Source organism: Sus scrofa, chromosome 6 (genome assembly GCF_054392235.1).
Source record: "Sus scrofa isolate SSC_HxYL_T2T_F1_AM1 chromosome 6, Sscrofa_HxYL_maternal_Yorkshire_Landrace_v2.0, whole genome shotgun sequence".
Taxonomy (NCBI): Eukaryota; Metazoa; Chordata; class Mammalia; order Artiodactyla; family Suidae; genus Sus; species Sus scrofa.
Genome location: NC_139388.1, coordinates 52814544 through 52837930, shown reverse-complemented (window position 1 = coordinate 52837930; position 23387 = coordinate 52814544). Strand labels below are relative to the sequence as shown.

At 56.1% G+C, this 23387-nt stretch overlaps 2 protein-coding genes across 30 annotated transcripts in view; both read right to left on the bottom strand.

Moving 5' to 3' along the window:
- The window catches only part of LTBP4 (latent transforming growth factor beta binding protein 4), a 32264-nt gene extending 25198 nt beyond the window's left edge, over positions 1–7066 (bottom strand). For 4 of the 28 annotated variants that reach the window (XM_084960951.1, XM_084960955.1, XM_084960956.1 and 1 more), the window contains exons 1-4: positions 6861–7066; positions 3294–3352; positions 3003–3141; positions 2401–2510 (exon numbers count right to left, since the gene is read on the bottom strand). Coding sequence is in view for 16 of the 28 variants with exons in the window: in XM_084960932.1 (XP_084817058.1) it covers positions 2401–2510; positions 3003–3141; positions 3294–3352; positions 4983–5377 (703 nt within the window). In the remaining 12 variants the exon portion in view is untranslated. Of the gene's footprint in view, positions 1–918; positions 1188–2400; positions 2511–3002; positions 3142–3293; positions 3353–3768; positions 4061–4982 lie in introns of those variants that run through there. The other 24 variants (XM_084960932.1, XM_084960933.1, XM_084960934.1 and 21 more) reach the window with 10 other exon arrangements.
- Positions 7067–9899: 2833 nt separating this feature from the next.
- Positions 9900–23172, bottom strand: SHKBP1 (SH3KBP1 binding protein 1). Of its 2 annotated transcripts, XM_021094397.2 has the most exons (18): positions 23039–23172; positions 22753–22806; positions 22582–22627; positions 22411–22484; positions 22059–22117; positions 21754–21834; positions 19880–20041; positions 19709–19799; positions 19429–19619; positions 18093–18208; positions 17274–17361; positions 17037–17153; positions 14145–14315; positions 12941–13096; positions 12445–12541; positions 11092–11270; positions 10439–10553; positions 9900–10318 (listed from the first exon to the last, which is right to left on the bottom strand). In XM_021094397.2, the coding sequence occupies exons 1-18, from the start codon at positions 23122–23124 to the stop codon at positions 10087–10089; spliced, it is 2115 nt and encodes a 704-aa protein (XP_020950056.1). In that variant the 5' UTR covers positions 23125–23172; the 3' UTR covers positions 9900–10086. The 2 variants fall into 2 exon arrangements, with proteins under 2 accessions (XP_020950056.1, XP_020950057.1); XM_021094398.2 differs by lacking the exon at positions 21754–21834.
- Between the last annotated feature and the right edge of the window lie 215 nt (positions 23173–23387).

Sequence of the window (23387 nt, the reverse complement as noted above, 5' to 3'; positions counted from 1 at the left end):
GAGGGAGTGAAGGAAGGAGGGAGGAAGGGGAGGAGAGAGGGAGTGGCAGCAGGCGGGGGCTCAGGCGCGAGATGAGCTCACGCCGGCCAGGGCTGGGTTGGCTGGGGGCCAGGATGGGCGAGTTCTCGGCGCCAGGGGCCCCCACTCCCCACTCCAAAGGGTGTCCCGGGTGGGAGGCAGGTAGGCCCGGACGCCTGAGAGCCCACCCACCAACACACTCTGGGGCCAACAGGTGGCCTACGCCCCCATCTCACCTGACCCCCCCCACCACCCCGGTAAGCCCCATCTCTAGGGGAGCCCTGTGAGCACCCTCCTTCTGTTTTCTCTGCCCCCAGGGGGCGCCTTTCCCCTAGGCCTCTTGCCCGGATTGCTCTCCCACGTGCGACCCTTGCAACTCAGGGTCCTGCAGAGACCCTTTTATGGACTCTTCCCCTCTCAGCTCTCTGGATCACCCCAATCCCCCTCCTCACAGGCATCCCGTCTTGGACTTTTCTCCCACCCAAAGACGCAGAAACTGGGACACCTCCCCACTCCACCCCGGCCTTGGACCTCTCTCTTGGACTCTGGAGACCCCTTACTTACAGTCTCAGAATTCCGGACCCCCTTCCCCCAAACTCCCAAGCCCCTCAATTCTGGTATTCCTCACTTGGACTCAAAGGAATGAAAGTCAGCCCCAAGCCCCTCACTGGGACCCACAGGTCCCTGAGAAGGCTCCTTGCTTGCGAAGTCAAGAGCCTCAGGACCCAACCCCCAAAGCCAGGAACCTGAGGCTCTCTTCCTTAACCACGCCGCCGGGGACTCCCCAGCACCACTGCAGAGGCGTCCGGGCTCCCTCTCCCGGGGGGGCTGTCGCCTCCATCCCCGGGGATCCTCCTCCCCCTGGAAAGCCCTCCCTTGGGACCACCACCCCGCACTCACAGGCGCGGAAGCCGGGTCCCCCCGGGGCCGCCCCGCCGGGCGCGCCGCTGTCCACGCTGGTGGTGTTGCGGGGCGCGCAGGTCGGGGTACAGCGGGGGCCGGTGGGCCCATGGACGCAGCGCAGGCCGCACACGGCCGGGGTGAAGCGCACGCGGAGGCGCTCTTGGGGCCGGCCCAGCCCGGGCTGCGGCCGGAGCAGCGCCAGCAGCACCAATAGCGACACCCAGAGCAGCCGCGCGCCGCCCGCCATGGCTGCAGCGCCGCGCTCCGCCGCGCCGCCGCCCCAGCCCGCCCGAGGGGCCCGGCCGCGCCCGCCCGCCCGCCCGCGGGGGAGGGCGGCCGCGCCCCCGCTCAGGCCCCCCCCTCCCCACCACTCCCTCCCCGGCGGCCGCGCGGGGGCGCGTGGGGCTGGGCGCCCAGCCAGAGGCGCGCAGGCTGGGCGCTAGACTCGCAGCGGGGAGGGGGGCGCCCCCTCAGCCCCCGCCTCGCACCAACAAGTGAATGGGGCCCGCAGGGGAGCGGCGGGGCAGGGAACAGGTGGGGGCGCGCCGGTCTGCTCCCCCCCCCACCCCTCCCAGCCGACAGAGCTGAATCCGTAAAGAGGAAAGAGTAGTGGGGGCCGCATTTGGGGAGGAGGCTAAAGGCTGCCGCTGCCTTAGTCGCAGAGAAAGGGGCTTCGTTTGGGTAGGCAGCTGTCTTGGCACATCTGGGCAGCCAGGTGGCACATCTGGGAAAGAGGAGAAGGGTCGTGCACCTGGGCACATGAAGGAATTGGGGGTCTGGATGGTGGGCAGAACGCTGGAGGGGCCCATTTGAGGACGCGGTCACATCTGACCGGGACCCTCACACCTGGTAGGAGAAGTCAGAATGGATTAGGGGGAACGGTGGAGTGAGATTGTGGGCGGGGGTCCTCACATCTGGCTGGAGGCCCACATCTGGAAGACTTTAGGGAGGAGGGGACACATCTGGGCTGAAGGCCACGACAGGAGGGGGACTTTTGAGGGTGGTTGAGACTAGGGGGTGTGCTAGCCCAGGGGTGGAAAACTGGAGCGAGAGGAGGGCAGGAGGAGGGGCAGGAAAGCAGTGGGAGGCCTTTGGCCCCTAGCCGCCCCGCAATTTTGGGCATTCGGTGACCTGGCAGGCGCCAACCCGCACAATCGCTTTTGTTGTCTGGGCTAGTTCAGCTGTGCTCTCTGCCGGGACAGCGCCCCCCTCTTCGGCCGCGGGGAGCCCGGACGCTTGGCTTCCCGGCCCCACCCCCGTGGGTCAGCGCCTCTGGCCAGCGTCTGGTCCTGTCCCGGGCTCACCTCACGCGGCCGGACGCCTGGGTCCCTAGAGGGGGCTGCGTCCTGGGGAGGGGTGCTGAGCTGCAACGGGGGGGCGGCTAGGCGGCAGTAGGACCGTGGGAACCAGACGGCTTTATCTGGCCCGGAACCCCCCCCCCCGACCGCCCCCCGGCGGAGGAAGGGCGGATGTTCTTACCCCGGGACTGGCCGGCAGGGGCGCGCTGTGGGGGCCTCCTTCTCAGCAGTGCCCGGGCCCCCGGGCCACGGGGCCGCCGTCGCCTCAGTAGAGCTCGGGCCTCCTGCAGCCTGGATGGGAGGGGGCAGAGAAGGAACTGTCACCTCGGTTCCACTGACCCTCCGGGGCCGGAAGGGGCCTCCCACACCAGGAGGTCTCCCAGCGGAGGCTCTGTCCCCCTCAACTCTTTACAAGGACCAGGCCTTGAGTATCCTTTAGAGGCTTGGAAGAAACAAAGAGGATGGAAGAAACAGGAATGAGGAAGGGAGAGAGGGAGGGGGAGAGAGGAGGTAAGAGAGACAGAGGTGAAAAGACAGGTAACTATGAGAGAAACGGAAAGAGACAGACGGAAAAAACAAATACAGAAAGGGACCTGGAGACAGAGATGAGACAGAAACTGAAAGACCCAGAGACGGCGATAGGCTGGAAAAGGAGAACCAGAAAGAGAGTCACAAGTTGACAGAGAGAGACCAGGGAGAGAAGACCCAGGGAATGGAGAGAAAGATGCACAGGAATGGGTGGCGCAGCTGGAAGCATCTAGTAGGGAAGATCTGCACACTCACGTCAGTGGCTGCCAGTTAAGGGACACCTGTCTCTTCCTCACGCTGGGGCTGGGGCTCGGCAGCTCTGGGGGTACCAGAGTCAGGCACCGCTGAGGGCCCACGCACTTTTCAGGCCAGCAGCTCCGGACCCTGCAGGAGGCTTCAGAGACAGCCACGGACTAAGTGGAGAAGGAAGTGACCCCAGTCCCTCTTTCCAAGTGCATCCAGCTCTCCAGCTGGGATGAGGGGTGGGGAAGGGAGCCCCCAGCTCCTCTGATCCTACCACATTTCCCCCCACGTACAAGCACCCACCTCTGAAGCAGCGGCTCCTCCTGGGCGATCGGCCTGGGCAGCAGCGACAAGCAGCAACACTATAAATCGAGAGGTGGAAATCACTTGAGCCCCTAGCGCTGTAGAACTCCCCAAAGAAGGGCAATGAAGTTTAGGGGCGGCAATACAAAGATAGAGCTTGAGGGCGCTCGAAATTCATGTGTGACCAATTTGAGGCACTGCACTCGATGCCTCAGTTTCCCCAATCTGTACAACGGGAGGCATATTGATTGACTATCCAGGGATGAAGGTCACAGCAACCTCGCTTTTATTTCCCTTCTGAAATATTTTGAGTAAGGTATTATTGGAAAAGACATTTTAAAGTCGTTTTAAAATGATTAAAAAAAAAAAAAAAAAGACAGGATTTCTAAGCGCACTTCCAAGCAGGGACTGAGAACCGAGAACCCCGCCCTCTCCGCACGTCCGTTTTGGACACAGCCGTCATCCCTCAATTGACCGGCAGGTGGCGCCACCTCCACAGGCCTCAAAGGTTGGGGAGGGCGTCCTCCTTTGACTGTGGGTCCTGAGGAGGGTGCTGAGGTGGAGGGGCATACAGGAGCCACAGTCCAGCAGTGGGAATCCCAAGGCCTGAGTTCTAGCCTGTTCCTGCCCTTCCACGCCGTGGGTCCCGGAGCCAGCGTCTCCTGGTCTTTGGGCCTCCGTTTCCCGCCTGACCAGGAGGGAGTAGTTCTTGGAGAAATCTTCGCGCCCAGAGGGTCTCAGATTCTGGCTGGCGGAGCCCTCAGCTCCGGCGCAAGTGCGTCGCAACCAAGGGGCCCCCCAGACAAATCCATTATTCTGAGGCTAAGGGGGACCTGGGACGAGGGCGCGCGCTCAGGCCGGGAGAAAGGGTCATGGGGGGATGCTGCTAAGGGGACGTCGGGCGTATGGACACTTTTCAGACCGGTGGGGCCCAGTAAGGGAGGAGGCTGCCCGGTTAGGAGCCTTCGGGACCCCGATCCTGCCGTCATCCCTCCCGCCTTTTCTCCGCGTTAACCCCTTCCCAGCCCCGCCCCCGGCGCGGCTCGGATTACTAAACGCATTCGCAGAGACCGAGGCGGGAGCGGAGCCCGGGGCCTTTGTAGCGGAGCGCTGGGCCGCAGGGCGGGGGGTGGGAGTACTGGGCAGACTGTTTCCTTCGATCTCGTCACCCGTAGACAGGAAGAGTGACTATAACCCCAAATCTATAGGAAATGCTGGATCTCTTGCCGCGAAATCACTGGTACCTCATTGAAGCCTGGAATCCTCTAATTCTAGGAAACTAGAGCATCCTGAACTCTCATGAAATCTGAAGGCCCCCCACCTCCACACAATTTTCCACAAGCCGCTCCACCATCCACTCAAAACTCCATGTCTTCCTAACACATTAGGAAAAGGTCACTTTTAATTAATTCAGCGGTTCCTCAACCCTAGAAAACGAGGACATCTCACGTCCCCCATAAAGGCTCTTAATAACTTCCCATACTCTTCCTCTTTAGGCATCCAAGAAGCTTGGGGGACCCTCTTCCAGCTCGGTCCCCCATCCATCATCTTAGAAGGCAAAGCCCCATCCCCAAATAAACTGTGACCTTCCTCCGAATAAACTCTAGAATTCCCTGGAGCCGTATCTGTCTCTACCGCACGGGAGGAGAATCCCTCCGCTTGAAATCTCAGAACACCTCAGATTCTAACCTCTGCGAAATAGAGGGCCCCAATAAATCCAAGGGCTCTGGTTCTTCATCCCTATCCCGACGCAGCGGCAAAATCCGAAAGTCCTGGTCTTCTTGGGCTGCCAGACTTATTGAGTGGAAGGGGCACAAGGAAGAGGGGGCCGAAGCAGGGCTTACCCGGCCGGGCGGCCCGGGATCACCGCAACCTCGACGGCCTGGCTGGGGCGGGCGGCGGAGGCGGCGGTGGCGGCGGCTGCAAGGAGCGGCAGCAGGAGCACCAGCAGGAGGGGGCGGCGGCCGCTGGGTCCAGGCAGCCGCATCGTGTCCGGCGTGGAGTCTCGCTCCAGGCGGCCCGTCTGTCCAGCGGGTCCGGCTTGGCGCGGCCCCGCCTTCCGCCCCCGCCGGAGGCCGACTCATTTTCTCCACTGTCCCAGTCGCGGGCTGTGAACTTCCCGCCAATCAGAGCCCCGCGCCGCCAGGGGGCGCTGCCCGCGCTACCAATCGGGAGGCGACAGGGGAGGGGCTAAAGGTACAGGTGCCGGGCATAGGGCGCTGGGGCCTGGACTTCTCAGTGCTGTGGGGGGTACTGGCTCAGTGAACCCTCTGGCAAAGAAGAGGCCCCAAACGTAAAGGTTTTGGGACCCCTCCCACTCGATGCGTAGGCGGCGGCCAGGTTCCCCTAAACCAGACTCCTACTCAAAGACCTCATCCGTTGGCTGACAGTCCTGGGAGCAGTCCATCCGAATTTGCTCCCAGACTGACTTAGATGCTGAAAGATCCAACGGACGCTACACTGAGCCCCAGGTCTGGCCCCTCTGAGTCCCAGGCCCACTCTGGATCTTCCCGAAGGATCTGCTCTTTCTCAAGGCCCCGTGTTTCAGGGGTTCCAGGCTCAACAAATAGCTTCCTCGGGAAGCTGTAGGTTCTGCCCTTCAGAGGACCCAGGCTTCCCCTGACCCACAGACTCTGCTCCCAGAGGCCTCCGGCTCTGCCCTCCTATTGCATCCCTCTCCACCACCACTCTTAGAGGCTATCACACCTTCTTCCCTGTCTGAATCGTTAAAGGCTCCTAAGGGCACCCCCTCCTACTTCCAGACTTGCAGAATTTCTCCTTAGAGAATTCCAGTCGCCTCCATTCCTAGTGAACTCTGCCATTAGGAGCCCCAAGCCACAAAGGGCCTTGGTCCCCACCTGCACCCATTTTCGTAGGTTCCAGGATCCAAGCCCCTCCCAACTCAAGAGGGTCTCAAACCCAGCCCCTTCCTTTCACTATGTATTAAAGGCCCCGTCTTCTCTCCATGGAATTACAAACCCCCACCTCTCTCCCAAGGGCGCTGCCCCTAGAGCTTCAGAGGCTGCTCCCTAGGTGCCCTCTTCCGCTCTTGAGTTTTAGGCCACAACATTTCCCACAGAGAATTGGGCCAAGGCCCCACATTTAGGATCCCAAACCCTACTCTTTTCATGTTTGTTCCCCCTGCAGAGGTTCCAAACGTCATCTCTCACAGCCGTTTTATTCTCAAGCTTTCCCATTCTGTGACTGTGAGCCCTGCCACCAGAGGATCCCAGGCTCCACCCACAGAGGGTATTAGGCCACCAGCCCAGACCGTACAGCTGACCACAGACTAAGGACAGCAATCAATTCAGCTTTGCCCTCACCCCCAACTCCTGTTTCTTCTTCCAGATGGGGAGTGTGCAAGGCGGGCAGGAGACCCCTTCACCCTCCTGCGTTCCGGTGAGGCACACGGGCTGACTCACACAGCCACACTCACATGTTACCGCCACCGACAGCAATCCTTGCCTCCACCCACCCAACACCGAAACCCAGAAGCCTGGGCCCACCCACCACCCAGGGACACACAGCCCCTTGGAGCAGTAACGACGGCTCTCAGGCCCCACTCACTGGCGTTCGTGGGCTGTTGCGGCTCAGTGATGGAGTGCCTGGCTCTGCCCACTGAATATGTGCTCTGTGTCCCTGTCTTCGTGTAGCTCCCGTGATCCCTGCTAAAGTGGCCCTGCAGGACAGAACGTCCCTGCCCCTGTCGCCCCTCTCCCCATCTCCTACCCTGTGGCTGGAGCGCTTGCTGGGGGCGCTGCCGAAATTTCTCCCTTCTGCTTGGGATCCAGGGCATCTTCAATGCTCGTTGCTAGGCAACAGCCTCTGGCTCACCACAGCAACTTCCGGGGATGGCGTTGGCTTCCCCTCCCCCCAGAATTTGTGGAGTTCCCAGCCCCTAATCCCTCCCTATCAGTGCCTCTGTCTCCTAGGGTTGCTTCTGTGTCATTCCTGGATCCTGATATGATCTCAACCCTTCAGAATCCCTCAGAGTTCTAGAACCTTGGCATTCCAGAAGCTTCCTCCCTTTGTATGTACTCACACTCAGGGTTTTATCCTGGTATTAACAAAGAAATGTCTTTAATGTCTAGATTTTTCAGACATTCTCTCTCTCTCAGTCTCTCCCTCTCTCCTTCCCTCCCTCCCTCTCTCTCTCAGTTCTAGAAACATTAGCACCCCCAGAAATACAAGTGCTCTGGATTCCCTGGCATGGAAACAACTATCAATATTCTAGATCTGTGAGCATTACAAAACACCTCCATATTCTTTTTTTTTTCTTTTTTCTTTTTAGGGCCACACCCGCAGCATATGAGGTTCCCAGGCTTAGGGGTCCAATCAGAGCTACAGTTGCCAGCCTATGCCACAGCCACAGCAACGCCAGATCTGAGCCATGTCTGCGACCTACACCACAGCTCATGGCAATGCTGGATCCTTAACCCACTGAGCAAGGCCAGGGATCAAACCTGCAACCTCAGGGTTCCTAGTTGGATTCATTTCCGCTGAGCCACGACGGGAACTCCATCCCCATATTCTAGATAGTGACATTCCAACCCCTTTCCTATGTTCTAGACTGCCTAACATTCAAACATTCCCCCAGTGTTCTGAATACTCTGGAGTGTAAAAACATTTCCAGAGTTTGAGATTCACAGACAATGCACAACACTCACATTTTAGAATCACTCACCTTTTAGGCCTCGGATTCATGTTCTAGACTCTCTGGCAATCCAGAACCCCTCACCATTATGGATTTCTTGGGATGCAAACAAATTTTCTAATGATCTAGAAGGGCTGACATTCCAGAATACCCCTGTGTTCCAGATTTCTTAGTAGTCCAGGTTCCTGTGTCCCATGGTCCTCAGCATTCCAGAATCCCTGGCTTAAAAAATACTCCTACTGGCGTAGATTCATAGGCATTCTAGAATATTCCACTGTTCTAGAATTGTTGCCTTTCCAGGTCCTTTTGTCAGAAAATTCTATAGTCTTGAGTTCCCTGGTGGCCCAGTGAGTTAAGGATCGGGCCACTGCTGTGGCGTGGGTCACTGTGATGGTGCAAGTTTGATCCCTGGCTCAGGTACCTCCATATGCCGTGAGTGCAGCCAAAAAAGAAAGAGAGAGAGAAGGCAATTCTACAGTCTGGATTTTTTGATATGCTTGGGAGAAGCCTAAGATTGTTCATCCACCAGCGCTCTAAGATATTCCTGTGTTCTAGATTCCCTAACATTCTATACCCCCTCCCTCAGGTTACAGCTCTGACATTCCAGAAATTCTGGAATTCTAGAATTAGCATATTCTAAAATCCCTTGTTCTTAGCGAGCTCACTTTCTCTTCTCTTTACTGACCCAAGGAAAAGATGCTGAAAACTTTCTGGCAGAGTTGCCACAGGAATAGGTTTTTTTTTTTTTTTTCTTTCAGCATATGGAGATTCCCACGCTAGGGGGCTAATTGGAACTACAGCTGCCGGCCTACACTTCAGCCACAGCAATGCCAGATCCGAGCCATGTCTGCAACCTACACCACAGCTCATGGCAATGCCGGATCCTTAATCCACTGAGCAAGACCAGGGATCGAACCCGCAACCTCATGGTTCCTAATCGGATTCGTTTCCACTGTGCCATGATGGGAACTCTAGGAATAGGTATTAACTTGGGAAAAATCTCAAGGATGCCAGGCTGGGGTGAGCTGATTCTGTCCTACGCACTGTCTTTGGTGTGGGAAGGAGAAGGGGTGAAACACTGGGCAGCCAGGGATATGGGCAAGGTATTTGCAGTGGTGAGGATTTGGGTACAAATATTTAGGATGTGGCAATCACCCAGTTGACATCTGTGTTTCTGCCAACCTGTACACATTCATCCCTGTTTATGATAATAGTCCTGTGATTCACCTTTTAGGAAATCTTTCTCCACTCTTGTCAACATGGGGCTGACCTCACTGCCTGGCTTGTGAGGGCATGTGAGTCCTGCCACAAGGGACGGGCATAGCGATTGATTCAGGAATGGCCATATGACTCAATTTAAGTCAATGAGAATCGGTCTTGTCATTTTTGCTGAGGCTGGAGAGACAAAAGTTGCTTAGGAGTTACCTGGAGTCATCTTGGCACACAGTAGGGCAAACCTGATTGAGGGGATGTGGCTCAGCAGTAAAAATGCCGACTAGTATCCATGAGGACGCAGGTTCAATCCCTGGCCTTGCTCCATGGGTTAAGGATCCAGAATTGCCATGAGCTGTGGTGGAGTTCGCAGAAGTGGCTCGGATCTGGTATTGCTGTGGCTGTGGTGTAGGCTGACAGCTGCAGTTCTGATTGGACCCCCTAGCCTGGGAACCTCCATATGCCATGAGTGTGGCCCTAAAAAGACAAAACAAAACAAAACAAAAACCTGAATGAGAATGATCCCAGAGGAAAGCAAAGCCAAAAGATGGAAAGACATTCTAGATGAGTGTTTGAGCCCTGGATCCAGCCATGCCTGAAGACAGATGTAAACCAATTCCTCTCCTTTATTTAAAGGAGAGACAGATGTTCCTGAATCTGTAGCCAGGGACCTGGTTGGGCACCACATCTCCCCATCCTTTCCCCAGGGATGCCCAAACCCTCTAAGAATGTAAGCAAGCTGTTGGCAGTGCGAACTTTATTAGGGAAGGGTGACTTTGGCTCCAGAAAAAGGAGACGGTTAGGGACCTTGTAACAGTAACCACTTCAAGGAGGCCCTGGCCCTGAACCCAGGTCTCTGACAGGAAGCAGGGGAGGCACCTGAGTCCCCCAGGACCTGGGTATCCCAAGGCACCATGGCAGCTGTGTTCAGAAGGAAGTTTCATTGAGCTTCATCTTGGGGGGTGCAAGGGGAGCCCCGAGACTGGCAGAGGGCCGGGGAGCTGGGGTGGGTGGCCGCCGGGGCTCCGGCCCACTCCGCACCAGTTCCTGGCAGCGTTCCACGAAGCTGCCTCCCCCACGGCGCCGGGACTCAGCCTGTGGGGGGCTCGGGCTCCCACGGCGGCTGGACAGGGAGGTGTGGCTGAAGGCCGAGTGGAGACTGAGGGGGACAGGAGTGTCGATGCAGGTCACCAGCGTGGGGCTGGGCCCCACTCGCCCAAGGCCACCCCGCTCTGCCCTCTCCTCCATCACTCAGAAGGGGACGTGGAGTCTCGCCTACCTGGTGAGAGAGGTTCGGGGTGAGGGGCTGGGGAGAGAGCCCCTCGAGGAAGCCAGCGGGGCTAGATCACACTGTTCCAGCTGTTCCATCAACTCTTCCTCCGTCAGGCCACCTGCTGGGAGGGCAAAGAAGCAGGGTCAGAGCAAGGGTCACAGGCCAAGGGACAAAGGTCATGGGCAAAAATTGAGGTCAGGATAGGAGAAGAGAGGCAGAGGTCAAGGGACAAGGGCAGAAGCTAAGAGGGGTTATTTATTTATTTATTTTTTAGGGCCACACCTGTGGCCTATGGAGGTTCCCAGGCTAGGGGTCGAATCGGAGCTGTAGCTGCCAGCCTATGCCAGAGCCAACAGCAACTGGGGATCTGAGCCGAGTTTGCAACCTACACCACAGCTCACGGCAATGCTGGATCCTTAACCCATCGAGCAAAGACCAGGGATCCAAGGATCGAACCCGCATCCTCATGGATACTAGTTGGGGTCGTTACTGCTGAGTCATGATGGGAACTCAGAGAAGGGTTCAAAAGCAAGAGCAAGGAGGGGTTTGGGGGGACAGAGAAAGGGGTCAGAGGGCAAGGGTTTGCGGAGGGAGGTCGCGACAAAGGAGGTTGAGGAGGGGGCTCAGAGTGAGCGCGTGGGGCTTGGGGCTGGGAGTACCAGGCGCCTGGCCGAGGCCGTCCATGGCGGTGGTCAGGTCCCACATGGCCAGGCTGCCGTTGGCCTGGCCAGTGAGCAGGTAGCGCCGGGGCCGAGAGCCCAGCCTCCGGGAGCCCTCACACTCCAGCACGGTGAAGGCGGTGGTGGGCGAGCCGTCCACAGAGCGCACGGAGCACACCCTGAGCAGGGAGGGGACAGGAGGAGTCACCTCAGCGCCCCGGGGGCCTGGCCTGGTCCCTCTTCTGGTCCTCACACCCCACCCCAGGCCTCGGTTCCCACCATTCCGGCTTCGGTCGCTGCCTCTCAGAGGGGTACCCATCTTCTCCATCTCTCTCAAAACGACTCTCTTGGGTTCCAGCCCCTGCGGGGCCAGCGGCCTCCTGGATGTCCCCGGCCCTTCGTACCAGCCGTGTGGCTCTTTCCCTCTTTCTACCTCTTCCCCTCCCTATTCCGGTCTCAGGGAGGGCCTGAGACTCATCCTGGGGCCCCCCTCACTGCCTAGCATTCCCCATGGCCGGCTGCCTGGCTCCCGCCTCTCCCCCCTCAGACCCCTCCCCCCAACCCGGCCCTGGTCAAGCCCTGCCCTCTCGGGCCAGGCCACCTGTCCCAGACTCCTCCCCGGGGCCCTCGGCCTCCCCTGCATCCTCGGAGCAGCCTTGGCCCCCCAGGACACAGCCCTGCCCCTCTGCAGCCCCAAGCTCCAGTTCTCTGCTCCAGCACCCCGGCCCCAACCGGGTGCACCTCCTGGTTACCCAGGCAGCCCCTCCAGCCTCAGCCCATGCTGTCCCTTCTGCCGGGCGCACCCTTCCCCCTCCGTCCTTTCTCTTGCTCATTCTTTTTTTTTTTTTTCCATTTTTGGCCACACCCATGGCATATGAAAGTTCTAGCGCCAGGGCTTGAAACGGCAATGCCACAGAGACAAGCTGGATCATAACCCACTCTGCCACAGAGGGAACTCCCTCCTGTTCATTCCTATTTATCCTCAAATTCTCTGCTTGGAGTCCCTCTCCACCCCCTTTCCAGGCTGGAGCAAGCACTGCCTCTAGGCTCTTATAGCTTCTGGTCCCTCTCCCAGTTCGGCCTTGACCCCTAGCCCCTGGTCCTGACTACACTGGGCGATCTTTGCTTAAGGTCCAGCATGAGCTCCTGGAGTTGTTCCAGCTTCATTCTCATCCACACCTGTCACACCTTTGATAGCTCAGCCCCCAGCCCCTAAGTCTAGGCTTGTGATGCCTCCCAGCCTTTGCTCCTGCGGTGCCCCTTGGGTGGGATGCCCTTCTGATCTCTGTGACCCAGCTGGCACCCAGCCTCCTCCCCTGACCGCCCTCCCCATGTGACAGGGACGGTCCTCACCGCTGACCAGTGGATGAAAGACGCACGAAGAGCTGGCTGGCACTTGGCACTACCTTCTGAATGAACACTTGCTGGTCATCCCGCTCGCCATAGGGGCCTGGGCCAGGCAGAGGGGGGCGGTCAGGGCTGGCAGGGGGGGGTGTCCCTGGGACCTCCAGACCCCAAGATTCTGCCCCCTTCCCCACGGATGAATGTCCCCCAGCCCCTGGGACCAGGGTCCCATTCCCAGGTTGCTGGAGTTGGGGGAGATCAGAGAGGGTTGGGGCAGCAGCGGTGAGTGGAGTTCAGGCAGGGATGGGGCAGGGGCCCAGCTCAGGCGCAGTCAGTAGGAATCACTGGGGGAACAGAATTCAATGGGAGCAGCTGGGAGGAAACAGAGGTCAAGAGAGGTCAAGGGAGGTCAAGGGAGGTCTACCGGGGTCAGGGAAGGGGTCAGTGGAGGCCAATGGAGATCAGGCAGGGACTGCAGGGTAGGGGACCAGGGGCTAGTAGACACCGATGTCATTGCCAGCACTGCAGCCGCCGTGCCCGTCGGCCGACTCCAGCGCCAGGATCTTGAATGAAGCGAGCGGGGTGGAACCAGGCTGGGTGGAAATCATGCCACGGAAGCGAGTCACAGACCACGTCCGCACGTGGTTGTTGTCGGCACAGACTGAGGGGTGAGGGGACAGCTGCAGGTCAGGCCCGGCCATGGCGCCACCACTGCGTCACTTTCCTGAGCTCCGGGAGGACTCTCTTTCAGAGGTGTCAAGATTCAGGCGCCTCTGAATTCTTCCCTTTCGGAGAATTCTCTCTTCCCCAGGACTCCAAACAGGCAACGATCCCATTGGCTCTGCCTCCAAATCAACCCAGAGCCTGACTGCACCTTACCCTGTCCCCTTCCCGCCACCCTGTCCATCCCATCTCCTGCCGGGATCATTGCAGCAGCCTCCTCCCTGGCTTTCCTGCTCCTATCCTGTCCCCAGAGTCTGTCCCCTCATGCAGTTAGAGAGACCCTGTGAACACCCGCATCAGGTCACAGCCCTCCTCTGCTCAGAGCCCCTCCCACCCCCCTGCCCCCGGCACCATCATAGTCAGGGTCAAGGGCAAAGTCTTCTCCATGGGTTACGAGTCCCACTGACCTGCCCCATCACCGTCTACCCTCTTCCTTGCCCTCCACTCTCCAGGCACAGGGGGCCCCCTGCTCTCCTCTGACATTCCAAACACCCTCCCACCTCAGAACCTTTGCAATGCCTGTTCCTTCTGCCTGGAATGCTTGTCCCCCCGATCTGCACAGCTCATTTCTCTTGCAAGCTCCTTCCTCAGGAAGGCCTCCCTGGAACCTGGTAGTGACCCCGACATCCTCTAGCCTCACACACAGCTTTGTTTTTACTCATAGACCTCAGCACTGCTGGAGGGTGGTTTGTATTTTTCTTGATTTATTGCCTGCTGCTCCCCCTGGCGCATCAGCTCCCCGACAGTAGGGACGTGGCCTGTCTTGTTCATCACTGTCTCCCCTGTGCCTGGTAATTGCTGGATTCCCCCCTCTTCCTGGCAAAAGCACCCATCCCTGGACTGGCCCTTTCATGGAGTTCTCCAGGGGCCGCTCCCCACACAGTGTCCCTCCCCAGTGGGAAGACTCGTCTACCAGGCTTCATGCTCCCAGCTGAGCTGTCCCTCCTGTGGGGAGAGGGCACCGGGGGAAGCGGGGCGAGGCTCACCTGAGATGAGATGCTTCTCCGACAGCATGATCTTGGTGACGGGGCTGCGGTGCACGGTGAAGGTCTGGAAGAGCTGAGGCCCCGAGCCCACGGTCTCGGGGTGCTGCACGATGACGCGCACGCCCCCCGAGCTGGTGCCGTAGGCGATCTCAATCCAGTTCCCACTGTCACCTGGTGGGGGGCCGAGGAGGGACAGAGGGACGGGGTCATGGAGAGACCAAACCAGGGCAGAGAGAAAGAGACAGTTGAACAAAGAACCGACCCAAAGCCAGAAAGTAAGGAAAGAGGGGGGAGCTGGAGAGAACAAGGTGGCGGATGTGGGGAGGGAGGAGTGGGAGGCAGAGGGACAGAGCAGAGGGTCAGAGACAGAAATGAGGACCGAGAGAGACAGGAGTTCCCTGGTGGCGCAGGGGTTAAGAACCTGGCATTGTCACTGCTGTGGCTCAGGTTTGATACTTGGCCCAGGAACTTCCACATGCAACAAGCATGGTAAAAAGAAAGAAAGAGAGAAAGAAAGAGAGAAAGAAAGAGAAAGAAAGAAAGAAAGAAAGAAAGAAAGAAAGAAAGAAAGAAAGAAAGAAAGAAAGAAAGAGAAAAAGAAAGAAAGCTGAGGCGAGAGAAAAATAAAGAAACTGAGGATGGAAAAAACAAATCAGAGGGAGGGTTATAGAGGCAGAGACTGACATAGAAAGAGAAAGAGAGAAACCTGGAAAGAGACATATAAACAGAAAGCAAGACAAGAAAACCCAGCCCAGTGTACCTGAGGGACTCCCTACCTTGCCAGCTTTCTGCAGGGGAAGAGATAGGTGGTAACTGTCAGGAACTTAATGAACCATCTTTTTTTTCCCCCTTTTTTCTTTTAATGTGGCCCCACCTGTAGCATATGGAGGTTCCCAGGCTAGGGGTCCAACTGGAGTGGCAGCTGAGGGCCTACGCCACAGGCACAGCAATGCCAGATCCGAGCTGCATCTTTGACCTACACCACAGCTCACGGCAATGCCAGATCTTTTACTCACTGAGTGAGGCCAGGGATTGAACCCGCATCCTCATGGACGCTAGTCAGGTTCTTAACCCACTGAGCCGCAATGAGAACTCCTGGACCATTCCAAGGAATGTGCGTAAGATGTGGTTTTAATATTTTGTGCAGGAGTTAAAAACAATGGGTTAGGAGTTCCCGTCGTGGCTCAGCAGTTAATGAACCCAGCTAGCATCATTGAGGATGGGGGTTTGATCCCTGGCCTTGCTCAGTGGGTTACGGATCTGGTGTTGCCATGAGCTTTAGTGTAGGTTGCAAACTTGGCTCGGATCCCACGCTGTGGCTGTGGTGTAGGCCAGCGACTACAGCTCCAATTGGACCGCTGGCCTGGGAACATCCATGTGCTGCGGGCACGGCCCTAAAAAGACCAAAAAAAAAAAAAGAAAAAAAGCAATGGGTTAGGGTTATGCATAACAACATGCAAGGCGGGTAGATATTTAATCTAGGGTGTGATGGACAGAGGTAAGATCTACAAACTGGGATATGTACCAATACCATTTACACAATTCAAAAACATGTCCATAGCTCCATAGCACTCACTTGGCAAAGACACCTAACAATGGAAAGCTGTATGTTGCCCATGACAGAACAGTGGCACGTGGTGAGGAAGGGGGTGGGGAAGAAAGGACTAAATAGCTAAGAAAGCAAATAAATACATAAATAAGTAATTTACTCCAGCTAGAAAGAAACGTGACCCCTGCCTCACACTATACATAAGAATTCATTGAAATGGAACAGACCTCCATGTAAAAGCTAAAACTGCAAAGTTTCTAGAAGGAAACAGCGGAAAATTTTCACAACCTGAGGGTAGGGATGGATGTCTTAAGCTCTGAAAAGCACTAACCATAAGAAAACAAAACAAAACAAAATAACACATTAATTGAAGAAAGTCAAACACAAGAGGCCACATAGTGTATGATCCTAGTGATAGGAAATATCCAGGAGCTCCCGTGTGGCTCAGCAGGTTATGAGCCTGACTGGTATCCATGAGGATGCAAGTTCGATCCCCGGCCTCACTCAGTGGATTAAGGATCTGGCATTGCCGTGAGCTGTGGTGTAGCTTGCAGACATGGCTCGCATCCCATGTTGCTGAGGCTGTGGTGTGGGCCCTTGGCTACAGCTCCAATTTGACCCCTAGCCTGGGAACTTCCACATGCCATGGGTGCGGCCCTAAAAAGCCAAAAACAAACAAATAAACAAACAAACAAAAAAACTGAAAGGAAGAAAGAAAGATATGTCTAAAGCGGTAAATGCACAGAGAGAGAAAGCAGATTAGAGGTTTCCAGGGGCTGTCAGCGGGGAGGGCTAGGGTATGCCTACTAACTGGCCTGGGTTTTTTTTTTTTTTTTTTTTTTTTTTTAGGGTGATAAACATTCTGGAATGAGGTAGTGGTGATGCCTGCAAAACCATGTGAGTTTACTAAAAACTACTAAATCTTAATTTTATGGTATGGGACTTAGAGTTCAATAAAAACAAACCAAAAAAAATCAATCCGTCTCCCTGCATTGGTGATCAAGAAAACAGACCACAGAGACTGTCCCAGGCCAGAGAACTTGGCTTTGTCGACCGTAAGACATGCAAGCCTCAAGCCCTCGTCACAGAAATGGGAAAGGCACACAGAGATCAACTCCTCAGGATCAGTTTAGGCTCTGGTGGAGAGGCCCGTCATGCGAGCACCTGGAACAGAGCTTACATGTAAGAGGTGCTCGGTGTTTGTTGAATGACTAAATGAGTTGAATCCATCTCCCTCTCAATAATCTCACTGGGTCATGCTACACAAGGGATGGGCAGGGAGCAGCGGGTGGGGGCCAGGGCTGGCTGCTGACGGCTGAGGCAGGAGCTGAGTCCCAGCTTACTGGTCTTGGGGGTGAGGTAGACACTGAGGGCTGTGACCCCATCCTCCGCCGGGTCGTGGTAGAGCTCGCTGACAAGGAGGTCGTTGTCTTTCATGCGCAGGGGGAATTTCTGCACATCTGGGGCAGGCGGGGAGGAAAGAGTGGGTTTCTTTAAGTACCGAAGCCTTCCCCCTCCTCTCCCACTCCCAGGGGAGGCGCTCAGGCAGCGGGGGTGCAGGCTGCCGCTCACCCACTCACCCACGTAGTAGATGGAGCCGTTGTTGCAGCCCAGGAGGAGGAAGGAGCCGGCCGCGTCGTAGCTGGTGATGGGCTGCACCTCCTGAACCTGGGGCGGGGCGGGCGGGATGGGCGGTGGCCATGGAGGCCCTCCCCAGCCTGGCCTCCGCAGTGCCCCCCTCCTGGCCTGCCCTCGCCTCCCTGCTCCAGTTCTTTCCCAGGCTAACGGTCGAATTGGAGCCAAAGCTCCCAGCCTACACCACAGCTCACAGCAATGCCGGATCCTTAACCCACTGAGCGAGGCCAGGGAGCCAACCTGCATCCTCATGGATACTAGTCGGGTTCTTAACCTGCTGAGCCACAATGGGAACTCCCTCCTGTTTCTATTTGTCTGTTTCTCTCCATCTCCATTTCTTTCTCTCTCCTTTCTCTGCGTGTCTGTCTCTCTCACCCAAACACTCATACTTTAGGAGAAAAATAGTGTTTGTTGCTGTTATTTTACTTGTTGGGCATAGCTTGGGGTGGGTGCAGAGAGAATGACGGTTGTTTGCACAGCGCTCCCTGGGTTTCTGCCTCTTACACTGTCTCCCCTCACCAGCTCCCCCATCCAGTGTCTGCAGAATCCTTGCTTCCTTTCCGAAGCCACCATCCCTTACATCGGCTTGGCAGCGCCTCTTCCAGGAAGGCCTCCCGGATCCCCCTCAGGTCTTTACCACCTCTTCCTGCCCCTGGACCTGGCCCAGTGCTGGGTTCTCTGGCTCTCTCCCGATTGAGTGGGGTAGAAATGAACCCCTCCCTGGACACTGGGGAAGAGACAGACTGGCTGGCCAGCGCCCTGACCTGCCAGTGCTTGGTGACGGCATTCCACACCCCGATGCGCCCTGTGTGGCTTGTGGCGATGAGCTGGTTCCCCACGAAGAATAAGGCCTCCACGGGCACCCCCAGATGGAAGACTCCTGCAGAAGGCAAGGAGGGCTCAGCTAGGACCCCCTTTCATGGGGGAAAAGAGGGGTGGCAGCCAGAACTCCAAGGGCCAGAGAATTCAACGGGGTCATGGAATCTTTACAGGACAGAGGATTCCAGGAGGAATTACAGAGGATTACAAATGGGCCAGATGGGCGGTGGGACTCTAATGGGGTGTGGAATCTAAGACGGCTGAGACTTTCACCAAAGACAAAAACGTCTATGGGCGGTAGAGGATTCTCATGGGGATTAAGATTTTTTTAGAGAACAGATTAGTCTAAGGAGTCGGATTTCTAATGGGAACACAGATTCTAACAGGCTCTGGGATTTTATTGACATGAATTCTAGCAAAGCAAAGAGATGTAACAGGGCAGTGAATTCTTTTTTTTGGCTACACCTGCATGTGGAAGTTCCCAGGCCAGGGACTGAACCCATGCCACGCAGTGACCCAAGCCACAACAGGGGCAATGCTGGATCCTTAACCCGCTGCATCAACAGGGAACTCCAGGGCAGTGAATTCATTTTTTTTCTTTCTTGCTTTTTTCAGGACCACACCCACGGTATAAGGAAGTTCCCAGGCTAGGGGCTGAATCAGAGCTGTAGCTGCTGGCCTACACCACAGCCACAGCAATGCAGGATCTGAGCCACATCTGCGACCTACACCACAGCTCATAGCAATGCCAGACCCTTAACCCACTGAATGAGGCCTGGGATCAAACCTACGACCTCATGATTATTAGTTAGATTTGATTCTGCCGCGCCCCAACGGGAACTCTGAAGGGCAATGAATTCTGATGGAGGAAACAGCTGTACATGGGTGGGTTTTTCCTACTGGACCAAGGAATCATAACAGGATGCAGAAAGGGCCAGAGCATCTTAAGAGCCCAAAGAGGTCTTATGGGTGTGATATTTGTGCAGGGTGGGCTGTTTTTTCATTTTTTGCTTTTTAGGGCTGCACCTGCTGGTCTACACCACAGCCACAGCAACACCAGATTCAAGCCACATCTGCAAGCTACACCACACCTTGTGGCAATACCAGATTCTTAACCCACTGAGCAGGGCCAGGGACCCAACCTGTAACCTCATGGATACTAGGAGGGTTTGTTTCTGCTATGCCACAATAGGAACTCCTGGGTGGGCTGTTTTAAGAGGCCACAGATTGGAGTAGAACTCTAAAAGGGCCAAGGGTTCTGGAAAAAGCCTGGGGCCATACCTATCTCAGAGCCACCGCCTTCTGCCTGCAGAGCCCACAGCAGGATCTCGCTGCCTGTGGCTGCTGCCACCATCTTGTCATGCTCACCCAAAGCCCCACCGAGCACCCGGGCTGTGAGTGCCAGTCGCTCAATGGGCCAGTCCAGGCGGGGACTGGAAAACACCAGCTGCCAGCCGGAGGCTTCCTTCAGCCTGGAGGATTAGGGGACATCGTCAGCCCTCACCCTGAGCCCTCCCCATCAACAGGGCTCTAGGCCTCCTGCCCCTGCCCTCCTGAGCACCTGTAGCAGACAAGAAAGTGGGTATAGGCCACGGCGATCCAGTTGTGGTGTCCACACACCAGGCGCACCATCCCTGGCTCCTCTGGTAGCCCTTGGGAGGAAAAGCAAGGGTCAGGGCAGGGTCTTGGCAGCCCACTGGCTGCCCCAGGCTCCTGTGAGACAGAAACGTACCTGATGGGGAGGGAGGGGCTTTCTCATCCAGCATTCGGCCCAGCAGCCCTGCATTGCCCAGGTTGGGGGGCATCGTGTTGCTCCGTCGAACAGGGGCTGGGCGTCCCCCTGCTTGCTGGGGCCCCGCCAGGCTGTGCCGGTTCCGTCGCTTCACTGGGAACACTGCGGTGGCGGCAGCGGCGGTGGCGGCGGCGGGGAGAAGGGGCAGAACAACAATCGTTTTGATAACTGTAGTAATTGCCATGCCAATAATCTTTTAAAATATGCCAGGTACTGATTTTCCCACTTGGATAACATTGGCTCCCAGAGAAAAAAAATTTAGGTGGTCCAGGGACAGGGCATTAAATACCACTGAATCACACGGCCAGCTATGCCATTTTCAGTTCCCTTTGAGTCCATCACAAAGGAAGAATCATTTTGGTACTGCCATGATGTTGATACCTCTTCAATATGTGCTAATCTTTCCTCTTAAGAAACGCCTGTCGCCTTGGCAGGCAACAGCATCTACCCAGAATTTTTTTTTTTTTTTGGTCTTTTTGCTATTTCTTGGGCCACTCCCGTGGCATATGGAGGTTCCCAGGCTAGGGGTTGAATCGGAGCTGTAGCCACCGGCCTACGCCAGAGCCACAGCAACGCAGGATCCAAGCCGCGTCTGCAACCTACACCACAGCTCACGGCAACGTCGGATCGTTAACCCACTGAGCAAGGGCAGGGATCGAACCTGCAACCTCATGGTTCCTAGTCGGATTCGTTAACCACTGCGCCATGACGGGAACTCCCAGAATTTAATCTCACTGCTATGTTTGGGGTTTATTTCATGTCTACTTATTTGTAGTGTAAAGATAGTGATAGAAAATTTCTATGTAAATAATTAAAACAAAACAAAACAAAACAAAAACAGAGTCAGGAGTTCCCTTGTGGTCTAGTGGTTTCACTGCTGCAGCTTGGGTTCAATCCCCGGTCTGGGAACTGAGATCCCACATCAAGCTGCTGCACCTCAGGGTGAAAAAAACCCAAACAAACAAAAAAACCAGGGTCAAACTAAGTTAAGAGGACGATAGGTCTTCATATGTGGCAAACTTCATGAAGGTAGTAGGTACTGACCAAGTTAGGGAAATAACAGTTAGGCAGATAATTTTCCCTGCTTTGTTCCTTCTACAAATCAGCAAAGCCTAGTGGACTACACTTCCCAATAACCAGTGGGGCATATTTTCCATGGCCAGTGGACTGGCTGCTCCAAGGTCTCACGGAGATTATAGTCAATAACTCTCCTTAAATATTTCACTCCTTCATACAAAGGACACCAGTGTTCCCTAAGCCTCTCTACAAGGAAATCACACCTGGACTATAACTCCCATCAGGCTCTAGGGCCTGCTTCGGCACCTCCAGGGGGTAGCTTGGCCCAGTGTCTCACTGGAAATGCTGTTTCCTACTTCCTTTCCCAGCATCAGGCCAAGCATCTGATTTAGAACTACAAATCCCAGGAGTTCCTATCGTGGCGCAGTGGTTAACGAATCCGACTAGGAACCATGAGGTTGTGGGTTCGGTCCCTGCCCTTACTCAGTGGGTTAAGGATCTGGCGTTGCCGTGAGCTGTGGTGTAGGTTGCAGACGCGGCTCGGATCCTGCATTGCTGTGGCTCTGGCGTAGGCCAGTGGCTACAGCTCCGATTCGACCCCTAGCCTGGGAACCTCCATATGCCGTGGGAGCAGCCCAAAGAAATAGAAAAAAGACAAAAAAAAAAAAAAAAAAAAAAGAACTACAACTCCCAGAGTGTTTCAGGGTTCACAGCTCAGGTGCCCACAGGCTGCAGCCTTGTGGGAGATGTAGTCTTTAGAGCCCTAGCCACTCTCTCCATTCCTTAGTAGTTCCCACCTGGTGCAGGCAGGTAACCATTGAAGAGGACGTTTCCACAAGAAGATCGATCCAACTCTTCCAGAAGCTGCAGACGACGAACTGGGACAAAAGGACCTAAAGGCTGGGACTTGGGGAACACTGAGACAGATCCCTTTTCCCCTCCTCCATTTCTTTCTCCACAGAATACCACCACTCTTCTGAGACCCAGGATTAAATCCAGTGCTCTCATCTCTAACCCAACCTTCTTTCAAGAGGGGAAAGAGGGAGCACCACCAGAGAGCTGGTTTTCTATTAGAAGAGGATGCTAAGGGGGCCCCACTTACCCAGAGGAGTGAGCCCATAGAACTGGGCTTCGTGGAGGAGGCTGGAACCATGGACACCCCTGGGTAATAGAAGCGACTAGGGGTCAGGCTCTGGGGAGTGGGAGTGGGCAAAGAATTCTGAGGATGGAGTTTTAAAAACTGTACAGAGAACCCTAAGAGGTAGCAAATTTTGATGGGATCAAGATTCTAAGGAGAGATGATTTGGGCAGTGAAAATGTGTGTGTTTGAGGGGAATTCTAAGGTCATATAATTTAAATATGATCAAGGTGCTTAAGTGAACATTCTGAGGAGAAGATGAGACTTCTCAGGGGGTAAAGACGGTGCGGGATTCCCCGCTATCTTCCATGCCAACCTGGGGTCCAGCTCTTTGGTGCGCAGGAAATTGAGGATGGGGGCGAAGACGGTGGGGTCCCTGTCGATGAAGATCTGCGGGGAAGAAGACAGATGGGGCAAAGAGCAAGGCTAAGTGGGGATCCTGTCCCTCCTCCTACCGGCCGCCCCTTTCAATTCTTGCTCTACTCACGGCGCCAGTCTCATCTTTCAGTGTAGAGATACGTCCGCTCAGAAGACTGCAAGGGGGTGGGGGGATGATAAGCGGGTGTCATGGGCCGCGGTGTGTGTATCATGGGGGGAGATTAGGTCTCCCCGTACCCTGTCCTCCCACCCCCCACCCCAAACTCGCTCTCCCAATCACCTGGAGAAGAAGGAGTCTGGGATCCAGGTGAGAGTCTGGCGAGAGGTGCTGAATCTGTGCGGGGACCGTGAGAGGACGCGAGATGATGGAGAGAGGATGACGAATGAGGCCCTAATCCCAGGACCGGGTGAGTTCCCTTCGCTCCTCCAGCACCCATCAGGCTCCCGCGCCTCCAGCAGAGGGCGGAGCAATCCTTGATGGACAGGGATTCCCCTCGGGAGAGACGGGTACTCCCACCTCGCTCCACACCGCCGAGAGTAGGGTCTCGAGAATCTCCTACACTCACCTCTTGCCTCCCACGTTCAGATGAATCACCTCGCCGGGAGGCCCCCGACTAGGGACCCCGTCGGCTGCAAGGGCCGCGGCTTCCATGGCCCTCGGGCGAGCCGGCCGGCCAGCACCCGCTTCCGGGTGTGCACCCCACCCCCGCCTCCACCGCGTGCTCATTGGGCCGGAGACTCCTGGAGCCACCCGCGATTGGGCAATGCGCTCACTTGTCGCAGTTAATGTTCTCCTCCTCCTTAAAGGGGCCCGCTTTTCCTGTGCTGGACGGGGCGGACCGAGAGGCTCCTTTGGGGAAGTTTAGTTACCGTGAATAGCAAAACGTACCTCCACCCCTCTGGGGTTCCCAACTT

Excerpts from the sequence above, each read along its gene's own strand:
- SHKBP1 (XM_021094397.2), bottom strand. The coding sequence starts at position 23,124 with ATGGAAGCCGCGGCCCTTGCAGCCGACGGGGTCCCTAGTCGGGGGCCT. Across the intron at positions 22,628-22,752 it reads CCAGACTCCTTCTTCTCCAG|TCTTCTGAGCGGACGTATCT; the intron begins GTGATTGGGAGA and ends ACCCCCTTGCAG. Across the intron at positions 21,835-22,058 it reads CTATGGGCTCACTCCTCTGG|TTCGTCGTCTGCAGCTTCTG; the intron begins GTAAGTGGGGCC and ends CTTTTGTCCCAG.